This window comes from Talpa occidentalis, unplaced genomic scaffold, assembly GCF_014898055.3.
Source record: "Talpa occidentalis isolate TD23 unplaced genomic scaffold, MPIMG_talOcc4v2.1 talOcc4.5, whole genome shotgun sequence".
Classification (NCBI taxonomy): domain Eukaryota; kingdom Metazoa; phylum Chordata; class Mammalia; order Eulipotyphla; family Talpidae; genus Talpa; species Talpa occidentalis.
In genome coordinates, this window is record NW_023604861.1 from 124,838,692 (window position 1) to 124,851,109 (window position 12,418).

The 12,418-nt window shown below is 41.4% G+C and overlaps 1 protein-coding gene across 2 annotated transcripts in view; it reads left to right on the plus strand.

Moving 5' to 3' along the window:
* Positions 1 to 12,418, plus strand: part of RBKS (ribokinase) — a 69,508-nt gene that overhangs the window by 12,853 nt on the left and 44,237 nt on the right. For both annotated transcript variants that reach the window (XM_037528305.2, XM_037528304.2), the window contains exons 2-4: positions 5,334 to 5,466; positions 10,003 to 10,066; positions 11,017 to 11,079. In XM_037528305.2, coding sequence (XP_037384202.1) covers positions 5,334 to 5,466; positions 10,003 to 10,066; positions 11,017 to 11,079 — 260 coding nt within the window. The remainder of the gene's footprint in view (positions 1 to 5,333; positions 5,467 to 10,002; positions 10,067 to 11,016; positions 11,080 to 12,418) is intronic.

Below are 12,418 nucleotides of genomic sequence, written 5' to 3' on the forward strand. Positions count from 1 at the left end.
ACCATCACTAACTCGATTCAGAAATCACTCTCCCCCCCGTACGGTGGCATACACAAATGCCAAAAAGAACAGATAAGGTTGAAAAATACAGGCAGCAGGAATACTAAATGAGAGTAATGTTTGCAATTGGGTAATAACTCGTAGTACAACCCCTCTTATAGGAGCTTGCGGTGTGGCGGAAGTTTGCAGCCAGAAGCAAGGCTCAAATGCAAAAGCCAGAAAAGCAACATCCTCCTTGGCCGTAACCAGTGTTAGGATGACCTCTTTGGTTGAAAGACTTCTCATTCCTTTTTCACCAAGTCATTCCTTCCTTTGATATGAATCATCTCTGAGAATCTGTAACAAGCACATCATTGTCAAGAAGTAAAAGCAATTGATAAGTTGTTCTGATAACACCTGTCAGTGAAATAACTCAGAGCACAAAACCCAGGCATTGAAGGAGTTGACAAGTATTATTAAACCTGTTTTGCAAGAGAAGAAGCTGGTTCAAAGAGGGGAAAGCTGTCAAAGGTAATAGAATCAGTAAGTGGCTCAGGCCTCCTGCCTGCACTCCCAGCTCAAACCACGTGGCCTCTTGTGGCAGAGAAAACCGTGGGACCATCTGAACAGCTTTAGGTGTTTCCTTCTCTCTAACTTACAAAAATGTCATGACATGTTTAAAGCTACTTATTTGTTTTAAACGCAAATGTTTTACGTATGCCTCATTTTCTCTCTCGTTCAGAAATGTACACTGATCTTTAAGAGACAACAACGAATTTCTGCGTGTACTGCTCTTCTTTTTGAGTGCTTTAATTTATCTTGAATTGGGCAAATCCCAGTAATGCTTTCACCCAGGGACTAGTGCTTCATACAGATCCTGTTTTTTGAACCTGGCCTTAATTCCATGATTTTAATAAGTAAAAACGATAAGAAAGCCTAAATCAAAGTCAGTTGGGATGTATACTTGGAAATACTTCTGCCCTTTTGGAGGCAGCTTTCTATTCGTTCACTCTAGTCTCCATTCTCCAATTCATTTCCTTTTTCAGAAATACAAAAAACTGTCTTGGTGTGGGTTCGACAGGAAACAGACTAAGATAAAGACTAGGGCCCACACACTGTGCGGGACTGAAACCAGGGAGCGGGAGCCAGGGAGCTGGAGAGGGAAGCAGGAAGAGCCAACACAGGTGCTTGCCATGTTCATGTTGCCTACTGCTAAGGGCAGCTGGGCGCCTGATCCTGCAGGACAGACCGAAGGACCATAGCAAAGAGACAGACTCTGGAATGGGAAGAGAGTGACACTGGGCAAGAGAGGGACAGATGCAAGGACATTGGTCGGTTGCACCTGCAAGAAACCAGCTGGAGCCCAGAAAGAACCGGTGGCTGGGAAATGATGCAGGGAGGCCAGAAGAATTTGTGGGCAATAGCGAGCATAGACTGTTCCATGTACTTCCACGCCTAAGTATATAGGTAAAGCATGAATTCTTGCTCTCCACCCCTCTTGTGGCTACTTGTCATTAACATTCTTTTTCTTTGTATTTACATAGCATAGGAGAACTTACACATACATCTTTTTTCCTCTTAAAACACATAAATCAGGATACTGTCCTCCTTGTTCTGTGACATGTCTTTTCACATGTGTATTTCTTGCATCAGTTAGGCCTGATCATATTATCGGCAAGTTGATCTGGCCCTGAGGGAGGAACATGGGAAACGGTGGTTGAACATTTGTTGGATTAATGCGTGAATGAAGGGAAGACAGTTTGGGTTCCAGCTACAGCTTTTGCGTATAGAAGTAAGAATGGATGCCATAGAGAGGAGCAAAAGGAGCTGGGGAGAAGGAATAACTAATTTTCCCTCTAACCTTTTGAGTTCTTGGCTAAAGCCCCTAGAGTAAAAGACATAAACAAGAGGAGAAAAACAGAAGCTTATGGATATGTATCCCTCGCGTATACATGGGCGGTACCCGGGGAAAAATGAATTACTCCCCAAAGTGACTTACAGTTCAGGATTAAATATCATTTTAGTGTGGAAAGGGGAGGGGCAAGGCAGGCCTTTTAGGGAAGAGTAAATGATTTTTAGGAAACATGAATGAACAGGTCCTTAGAAGAATAGATGGGAGGTATGACATTTTATGACAAAGTTTGGGTGTGGTGTCAACTTCTAGTCTTCTCCGTGACAAGAGTCAATCCTCTCTGGCTGATGAAACTCCTGGGGAGGGGACTTATGACAATTAAATTTCTTTTTGATGATCTTTCTTTAATCAGATAAGCAGAGTTCAGAGACAGTCTCTGCCTGCATTTGCTATTTTTCATATACCTACAACTCACAACAGTCACTATAACAAAGCAGCAGGTAGAACGTTCTGAACTCCTTCAGTCAGATTTTTGGGTAGCGTTTTCTGCTATCTTTAGCATCGAGGGGAGACTTGTAGATTCATTCAGTCCACAAATATGTTAACTCTTTGCTAAGAGTGCAGCAATATGGAAAAAAATGGAGAACATGTAAGAATTGGGTCATTTCCTCATGTAGAGAAAGTCTACCCTTGAGGGAAGAAAGAAACAAGAAGAAGGGAGAGATGCAGAAGGAAAAGAAAAGAAAATAGTAGAATTCCAAAGCAGTGACGGATTTCAGTGATCTCTAAATTAGAACAGTGCTTCTGTTAATATATGTTGTTTAGAAACGAGCTTAAATTCCAGCCATCTGCTCCTACATCAAACACTTGCATGCTGTACCCCGATTTCACTGCTCTCCCACATACTTATACATCCCAATAATAATCTGATAATATATTTTTCATGATTTTTCCAACATTGATAATAAAAAATAGACTTAATTCAAACCAATGAATGGTGACCCAGATCTAAATATAAATACAGTGGAAACCGTAAGTTTCTTTAGTGACTGTCTTCTAATTAATAGGTCTGTTTTTAGCCACACTGGGTCCTTTTTCTTTTTAAGGTTGTTCTGAATGTTGTTTGTTGCAGCATCCATAAGCCAAGAATTCACATAGTTACTCAATCACACAGATTACTCATCATTGCCTGTTCATAACAGAATCCTAAAATGTTTAAGATTTCTGATGCAAATCAAAATCTCATCATCACTTGTCATTGCTAAATTAAATGACAGGATAATAACATTACATTAAAACCATTTTTCTCTTGATTGAGTACCTTTTTCAGAAGTGAACCTTGTAGATGTATATTTTTTTCATCAGTACTATAAATGCATTTAGAATCTGAGATAAAAATAGAATTGAAAAGGGGAGGAGTGGAGTGGGATGTTTTCAAATTATTGATGAGTCTCTTTTGAATCTCAAATAACCATATTTGACAGTACGCGGCAAGGAAGTGGAGTCGTTTAGCCCAGTTGATGGAGACTTTTAGAACTACCTAAAGGAGGTTCACAGGTCGAACCTGCGCTTGATTGACATGATCAGCGAAGTGTTCTTGGCATCAGTCATGTCATCCCATGGCACACAGGTTGTTAGTGACCTGTAAGAACTGGCATTGTTCTGATGCTCTGATTAATCATAAAATGCTGGTTCAGATAGATCACAGTGTATGTGAAAAATTAACAACTTCTAACCTGCTAAAACAGAGTAGGTCCTCAGTCCACTTTCTGCTGTGAACTTACCTGTTGGCCTCTCTTTCCTGTCTAAAGTTAGTTCACCTTTTGGACACACCTGCCCTCTCTCCATCTGGCCCTTGTCCTGCTTCGTTGCAGCCTGTCAGCCAGTCCTTGTGCCAAGGACCTCATCTTTTTCACGTGCCCCTCTGCCCAGAACTCCCTTTCCATTTTAAAGTAAGTTACTCTCCTTCTGTCCTTCAGGTGTTGTTTCCTCACATCTTTCACCTTGGATGTTACGAAAACCATATCCTGGAGCAAACCTTAGACTTCTAGTTTAGTTTGCCCCATCTAGTACTGTGCTCACTAGGCAGTAACATGCAGTAAAGAACTTTTACGCTTGGAGAAATTGATAAAGGTGTAGATTGAAACAGGTTGGCTGTGTGCTGACAATAGTTGAGTCTGTTGTGATGGGTGCATGGGGGTAGGGGAAGACAGTATTCTATTTTCTCAAGTTTTATATGTTTGGAATTTTTTTAAAAATATTTATGCATACAAGAACTGGGGTACAGGCCAGAGGTGCAAGGGGGTGAGAGGATTCACCAGAGACAGAGTGGGGAACAGGACAGGTAGATTAACTGAAATACACTGCTGAGGGGAGCAGTGGGTGAGACAGGAGAGGTCTGTTGTGCCATGTGGGTCACCTCCCTGGCTGGGGATCAAACTTGTGCTGCAGTGACTGAGAATAGCTTCATTGTGCCTGCGTCTTAACCCCTTGCACCACCAGGGAGGTCCCTGTTTGGAATTTTTTGAGGTTAAAATTGAAACTTAGCTCTTTGGGATCCATTTTAAAAAAAATGATGTACTCTGTGGGTCAGCGCTGCAGTGGGTAGCATATAGGATGGACTAGGGCTAAAATCTGATCCTATCATCTAAATACCCATGCCTCACCCCCACCCCCACCCTCAAGAAAACAATTTAGATTCTTGAGTGCCTGGAATGGAACTTCCCGCTTTCCCTTAGGTCCACGACATGGTTACTAGAATCCCGGTATACCTCCTGCTCTTGTGAAATGCCCAGATACAACCGGACAGAAAGACTCATTAACTTGGTCCCATCTAGTAAGTGTCCCATTTATTATTAAGTGTGAATAAAGCTCTGTGCTGGCAGAAGGGGGAGCCAGATGTGACTTCCTTCCAAGGGAAGCAGGCACCCAAGAGCACCGTGGTGCAGAGCAACTGGACCCCATCTTTCCCTTCAGTCATCTGAAGGGAAGCCACCGCAGGGTGCTGGTGGAGAGAGGAGATGCGTTCTTGACGATGATGACAATTACTGAAAGTACTTCCTAAAGGAAAAGGTCTTCTCCCCGCATCTGCATGCGTTTATGATAGCTGAGACCAGAGCTTTATTAGATAATGTTCCCTGTCTTTTCCGAACTTAATTTTTTTTTAATATTTATTTATTTATTTGTTCATGCAAGCACTGGGTACAGTCAGAAGCGCGGGAGGGTGAGAGAATTCACCAGAGCCAGAGCGGGGAGCAGAGCAGGCAGAAGGACCCAAGTACACTGCTGAGGGGAGCAGCGGGCGGCAGGAGAGGTCTGCGCGCCATGTGGGACCCTCCTCTGGTGGCCGGGGAGCAGCCGGGGATCGAACCGGCACCGCAGAGGCCGCAGGCAGCTTTGCAACCCAGCGCTCAACCGCTGCGCCACCGGGGAGGCCCTCCGAACTTAAATTTAATGCAGTTACCAATGTGCATTTTTTTCTCCTCTTTTTAAATTCTGATAGTCTTACTTCTCGTTTGCCAAAAGTGGGAGAAACCATCCATGGACATAAGTTTTTTATTGGCTTTGGAGGGAAAGGCGCCAACCAGTGTGTGCAAGCTGCTCGGCTTGGAGCGAGGACGGCCATGGTGTGCAAGGTAAGAGGACGGCACGTGCAGAGGATTTGAGGAGCAAGAGTCTGGTTTCAAGACTTGAGTTCATTGTTTTTATTTCTGTCATTGTTTTTATTTTTTAAGCCATTTTAAAGGGAACATTTGAGTACCATTCAGTACAGAGTGTTGTGCAACCACCATTTCTAACTAGTTCCAGAACATTTCCATCATTCCAAAGTAAAACTTTTCTCCCATTAAACAGTTTCTCCCCATTCCCACCTCCCCGCAGCCCCTGGCAACCACCAGCTGCACTCGGTCCCAGTGGATTTATCTGTTCTGGATAGTTCCGATAAATGGAATCATATGATCTGTGACATTTGGTGTCTGGCTTCTTTCACTTAACATCATATTTTCAAGCTCATCCACCTCAAAGCATGCATCAGTACTTTACTCCTTTTATGGCTGCATAATATTCCATTATCTCTTGCTGGACACTGGACTGGTTCTCCCACTTGGCTCTTATTGAACAGGGCTGCCTACAGACCCACAGGTACTTGTTTGAGTACCTGTTTTCAATTCTTTGGGGGAATTTCACTGTTTTTAATGATCTCAATAGGAGGGTGATCTTCCTTGTCCCTTACATTAGTTTCTGCTTCATTGCATCCTCTGGGGAGTGGCATCCCTCAGAGATTTTACTAACACATTCCTTGAATTCCATGAGCTCTTAACTGGTGTGTGAGAAGCAAGGAGGACCACCCTGCCCCAGTGGGTTTCCCTAGTGGAGCTTCCAAGCAGCAGCCTCCATTAGCCTGTTTTCAGCAGCTTTCACAGTGTCAGCACGACTTTTGGAAACTTGACAAATAATGGGTGACTTACCAAAGTTATTTTCTTCTAATGCTGGATCTTAGATTGGAAAGGAATCTGAGAGTTAATGATCTACACATAATTAATCTTTAGGCATAGTTCTGTTTTCAGGTCTATAAAGAAGTAACCCGATTTCTGTACCAATGAGATTATTTGAAAATCAGTCAAACAAAATTGATGTGTTTCTCTGAACTTTTGGACTGCCAAAGATTCAATTTTTGCATCTTTCATGAAATTTTAAGATGCTAGCATTACTAACAGGAAAGAGTGTTTCAGGCAAGCCAAAGTAGACTGAGTCTGCACAGAGAATAAGAAGAGCATGAGAAATTTAAAAGGATGAGCTCTCTTCTGTGAACTTGGGAGATTTTACCGAAATTTCTCTGAAATGTCATTTCCCGTTGCATGCAGCACTTTTCTCTCTGCAGGAGTCTCTAAATGATGTATAAATTATACAATTATCACTTCAAATGCTAATGAACTGTAGCCTTCTATCTAATGTGTGATTAACAAGATAAAATTCTCATCTGGCTATTTGGTCAGAAACATCACATGAAGCCCTAATTTGAAAGTTAGAAACCTTCTTTCTAAAGTTCAGCTCTTGAGAGTTTTTAAATATCTGTACAATGAATCAGGAGTTAATAATTGAGCACCGGGCCTCCCGCGGTGGCACAGCGGTTGAGCGTTGGTTGGTCTGCGAAGCTGCCTGCAGCCTCTGCAGCGCAGGTTCGATCCCCAGCCACTGGTGAGGGTCCCACATGGAGCGACAGACCTCTCCTGCCATGCCCGCTGCTCCCCTCAGTAGTGTATTTCATCGGTCTGCCTGTTCTGTTCCCCACTCTAGCTCTGGTGAATTCTCTCACCCTCCTGAGCTTTTGATTGTACCCAGTGCTTGTATAAATAAATAAATAAATCTTTTAAAAAATAAAATAAAAAAATAATTGAGCACCTGTTGTGTGCTGGGAATTCTGGGACTGGGAAAAGGAGCTGATTAAAAATTTTAGGGCTAACCCATCCTATACTAGAAATGAAAGGTTTGGGGAGTAAGCAAATGGTATCGACTTCAGTGGGGTTGGGATGTGGAAAGAGAATAGTATCAGTTCCTGCCTGGGAAAACCTGCACAGAGAATTGATATTGGAAGCAGATACTAACCAAAGGCCCAGGGGAGAAGGGTGTTGCCTAGAGCTGGAGCTATTGAAGGAGAGTATAGAAAACCCCGTCTGGGAAGCTTTAGCCACCAATGCTCAGGTAGCCCTAAGACCTCCTCTTTCTCAAAGATTTGAGTTTGGTTTTATTGTAGGTCTGTTAAAAGAGGCAGAGAGAAACGCAAAATAGAAATATTTGCAGTGTGATGAATCATAAAACAGGTGAGGATGTGAGACACGTGGAAGGCAGGGGGCTGTATTTGGGGAACTGTTCTATTAAGAAACTGATTAAAGCCAAGATGCTATTTGTTTTAATCTGTTCTGTGCTTGTAGGTTTATGCTAGCATCCATACTTCGAAAGTTCCTTATATCTATGTTATGCCAGCAAGGCACAGTGCAGGTCTCTGGATCCAGGCAGATGGGTAAAAGGGAATCCTGGAGCCCTCGGTGGCTTTTTCAGGCTTTTAATGATCTTTCTACACCGTTTGTAGTGAGGCAACCAGGTGCAGGGCAGGCAGGGAGGCTGAGGGGCCAGGAGACTGCCAGGCCTCCCAGCCCTGGCAAATCTTTACTCTCTCTGGGCTCTCTGGTATTCTCTTGTGGTCTCTACTGGACTCTGCCGCTGTCCTCTGCCCCACACTGTCCTCTGTGACACCATCCTTACATGCTCAGCCTCCAGGATCAGGCGGGCCCATTTACTCATATCCACACCACACTCCAGGTATCCACCACCAGGCATGCATCAGGCATGCATACCCCAAGCACCTCCTGCATTCAAGGCCACAGGTGAGAGCCACAGAGGCCAGCAGTGCAAAAGCCTGAGCAATCTTCATTTAACCTACAATCTACCTGCCCCTGAGTTAGTAATCAGATGTTTGGTCCCACAGAGGGACTTAGCCAGGATGTGTGTACAGCAAAGGATATGAAAACGTGGCCTCAGTTAAAACCTATGCAGGGTGCCTTTGCTTAACTAACCTAGGAGCTTTCAATGTAGGTTTAGTGAAGTTTAAATAAATTACGTAATCTTTTTAGACTTCTTAAAAAAAAAATATTTCTGTAAGAAATATCTATCCATTGATCATAACATATCTTTCCATTGTAAAGTGTATTTTTATTAAGCAAATTAGTCAAACTTTACAGCAGTGTTTTAAAGATGACAAATTCCTAGCAGCCACCGAACTCATGAAATTACTCAAGATAAAAATGAACAGATGGAGCAAAACAAAAACACGTAGAAAATTTCCTACGGTTTTCTCAACTGACTTATCTACTACTGCCCTGTAACAGGCTCGAGCTCAAGCTCTGATGAGGCTGCTTGATGGTGAGACCTGTAAACCATAACCTACAAGCTGAAGGAGAAAGATCTGTCAAAATATTGTGGCAGAGGGGCCTCCTTGGTGGTGCAAGGGGTTAAGACGCAGCGAATTCGATCCCAGGTCAGGGAGCTGATCCACATGGCACAGCAGAACTCTCCTGTCTCGCCCGCTGCTCCCCTCAGCAGTGTATTTCAGGACATCTGCCTGTTCTGCTCCCCACTCTGTCTCTGGTGAATCCTCTCACCCCCCACAACTCTGGCCTGTACCCCAGCTCTTGTATGCATAAATAAATCTTTAAAAAAAACAACAGCTCTGCTGTTGTGGGCTCTGTGAGCACCATCCTCTGTCATGGCCCTGCCTGAGCCTGATTTGGCCACATGGAGTTTGGCCACAGGCTGTGGACTTAGTGTGTGATTTCAGTTACATGACATTCTGAAAAAGACAAAACTATGGAGAGGGTAAAAAGATAGGTTGGCAGTCTCTGGGGGAGGGAGGGGCAAATGGGTAGGGCACAGTGGATTTTTAGGACAGTGAAACTATTCTGTGTGATACTATAATGGTAGAAACATGTCTATCTATTTGTCAAAGTTCATACAATGTACAACCCCACAGGGGTCACTAATTTTAACTATGAGGTTTGGCTGATAATGGTGTGTCAATGTTAGTTGTAACAAATGTTCCACCCTAATCATATTATCTATGAATAGAAGGACTATGTATCCAAAGGAAAAATTGAAGAATCCTTACAGAGTGGATACTAAGAAGCAAAAACAACAGAATTCTACTAAACCAAATTACCCAAATTGGCTAGGGATTTTAAAATTCCCTCCTCTTTGCCCCCATGTCAGATTTGGAGGAGAGAATAAGATTTTAAAACACCAGGCAAGTCATTACAAAAATGCCCTTTTATGGGGAAATGCAAATAACATTTTTTATAAGTATTAAGGATTGTTGGTGGTGATCAGTTCTGTGTCAGTGGGAATTTCCACATGAACAGATCAAAATAAGAGTGAAGCCATAAAACTTAGGACAATCATTAAACACTTCCCATTTTAGGTAGGATAGAAGCATAACATTAATATATAACAATTCTTTGGGCTGAAATCAAGTCTAGCATCTTACATTAAGAAGATTAATTAGTTAATGTTTATGAGTACTGTGCAGATATGCCCTTTTAAAATGCTAAGTATTCTAAAAACCACATTGTAGCATTTTACTAAATGTAAAAGATCTAACGTTCATCATTTTTTTGGTACAGGTTGGCAAAGATTCTTTTGGCAATGATTATATAGAAAACTTAAAACAGAATGATATTTCTACAGGTAAAATTTCATCTTTTTTAAAGTTCGTTTTTTATAACTTTCTTCTGTGATCTGGCTACAGGAAAAGTTGAATATAGAATAGAATTATTAGATCCTCCCCTGGTGGCCAGAGAATTTTTATGCACAGCTTTATTGAGTTTTGCTTCAATAGCCTATGGTTCATTCTTGCATGTACATTTCTCAAGATGGCAACAAAAAGATAGGAGGTTACAAACCTTTACCCCCTGGAAATGTTTCTAAAGCAGGTGACAAGGGGAAACAGAGGCTGTATTCACAGCAGATATTTTAAGAAAAGTCATTGAGGGCCATAGTTGGAAGTGCTCTTACAAACCATTGAGGCCTATATTATCATTTCACAGAAGACGTGATTGGAGCCCAGAGAGGTTCTAAATTTGTTCAAGAACACACAGCTAGCTGGAGCCAGCGCCAGGACTGGAATGCAAGTCTTTGGCTCCAATTCAAGGTTCTTGCTGCTGCCAAAGTCTGTCTGATCAACATTTCCATTTATATGCCAGTGCATAATTCTTGATGAGATGCAAAGCTTAGGAGAATGAAGAAAATCGAACAAGTTCATTTTATAAGTTTGACCTTTAGTCTTTCATTTCAAGTCTGTAATTTCTTTCACTGAATAAAATAAATGGGGGAAGGGGAGGGCATAGAAAAAAGCATATGTATGCAACGATGAATAATTTGGGGGAATTGGAAAGAAGGGTACTTCGGTGGGTTGTTACTAATTTAGAGAAAGGTACAACTAAGTATAAAGACTTCTGTCTTCCTCATTGTATAGGTAATGGGTATAAATTAACACTAATTACTTATTTCTTTTTTATCACTACAGATGGTTAAAGGTTAAAAAGTTTTTCCAAGGACTAGTGGTGTATTAAAATTGCTAAAATAGATTATCCATGCCAGGCTGTAGATACATGATTGTAATTTCTTTTTTCTTTTAGAATTTACATATCAGACTAAAGATGCTGCTACAGGAGCTGCTTCTATAATTGTCAATAATGAAGGTATGTTTTTCGCATACAGTAGTGTCATTTCGTAGAACAGACAGTTCATTTCCCGAAGTAAATGAGAGGCTTCAATTCATAACCTAATCCTATAGATCTCTTACTATACTCTCCACTCCAAGGCCTAAAACATAGTCTTTCTAAGTTATACATAAATGTTTCTTTTTATTTATACTTCCCAGTCTGATAAATATAAAATTGTCCATTCCATAAGTAGGAAATGTGATCGTTGCCACAAAATAATATTCAGAGCCTATGAGTTCCATTACCCTTCACGTGAACTCAGAATTGATATTTGTCTCTTAAAGCAGTTAAGGATGCATCTGTCATTTCAGTTAAGCTAGGTAAATAAATGTAAATAGATAGGTGTGAAAGAAAGTTGATGGATCATATTTATAGACTATTTTCTGAGTAAATGGCAGCAACCAATTACTTCAAGCTTATCGTTAGTGTTCAATTTTGCCTGCTCTTCAAACAGCAATCACATCTCAAAAGTCTACATATACAGCTAAGTCTTCACAAGGTCTTCGATGACTGAAATATTTCTTTAAAAACAGTAACCTCCCTTCACCCTCAAGCAAAGTCTTTTTAACTTCTGCCAACTATTTTCGATATAAAAACACCTCCATGTGGTTTTAAAAATCAAAATTAGTATCAGAAAGACCAGCCATTTCATCAGGCACCTTGGGCAAAACCTAGTGCATTGTGGGCCATCAGCGTGCATTCTGCTAAATTAGGGCTTGTCTCAATGTGCTTTTTATTTATAATGCAGTTTTACAAGATCATTTCTCATGAAGGACTTGGTCTTCTTCGCTCGACTTGAGTGGCCCCGAGGTTGCAATAACAACAGTCAAAAAAAAAAAAAAAATGTATTCCGCTTAAAGACAGTAGATTAAAGTTTTCATCCACAATAGAAAGACTATTCATTACTTTAAGCTGCATCATAAGTAATGATTGCTGCTAACAGAAGCTCACTCCCTGTCTTAAATCTCTTTTTTGTATTCAGGAGATATCATCAAGTTCCATTTACTCCTTATCTGTGTAACAAAATGTTGAATTTTCCATGGGAAGAGATAATGTCATATTGTGTATTGAGTGCCTCTTGCAGGAGACATCATGTGGCTTATAGTGTAGACCATCATGCAGCCTGTATTATACTATATGGTATAGCATATACCGTGAAAGTACAGGTTGGCATGCAGAAGAGCTGCCCCAAATACCTACAAGAGGGGAAATCAGGCCTTTAAATGGAGGCATGAGAAGCAAGGTAAAGCAGTGAGTTCAATTTGACAAGTTAAATTGGAGACATGAACAAGTGAGCCACATGGCAAGCAGGGTC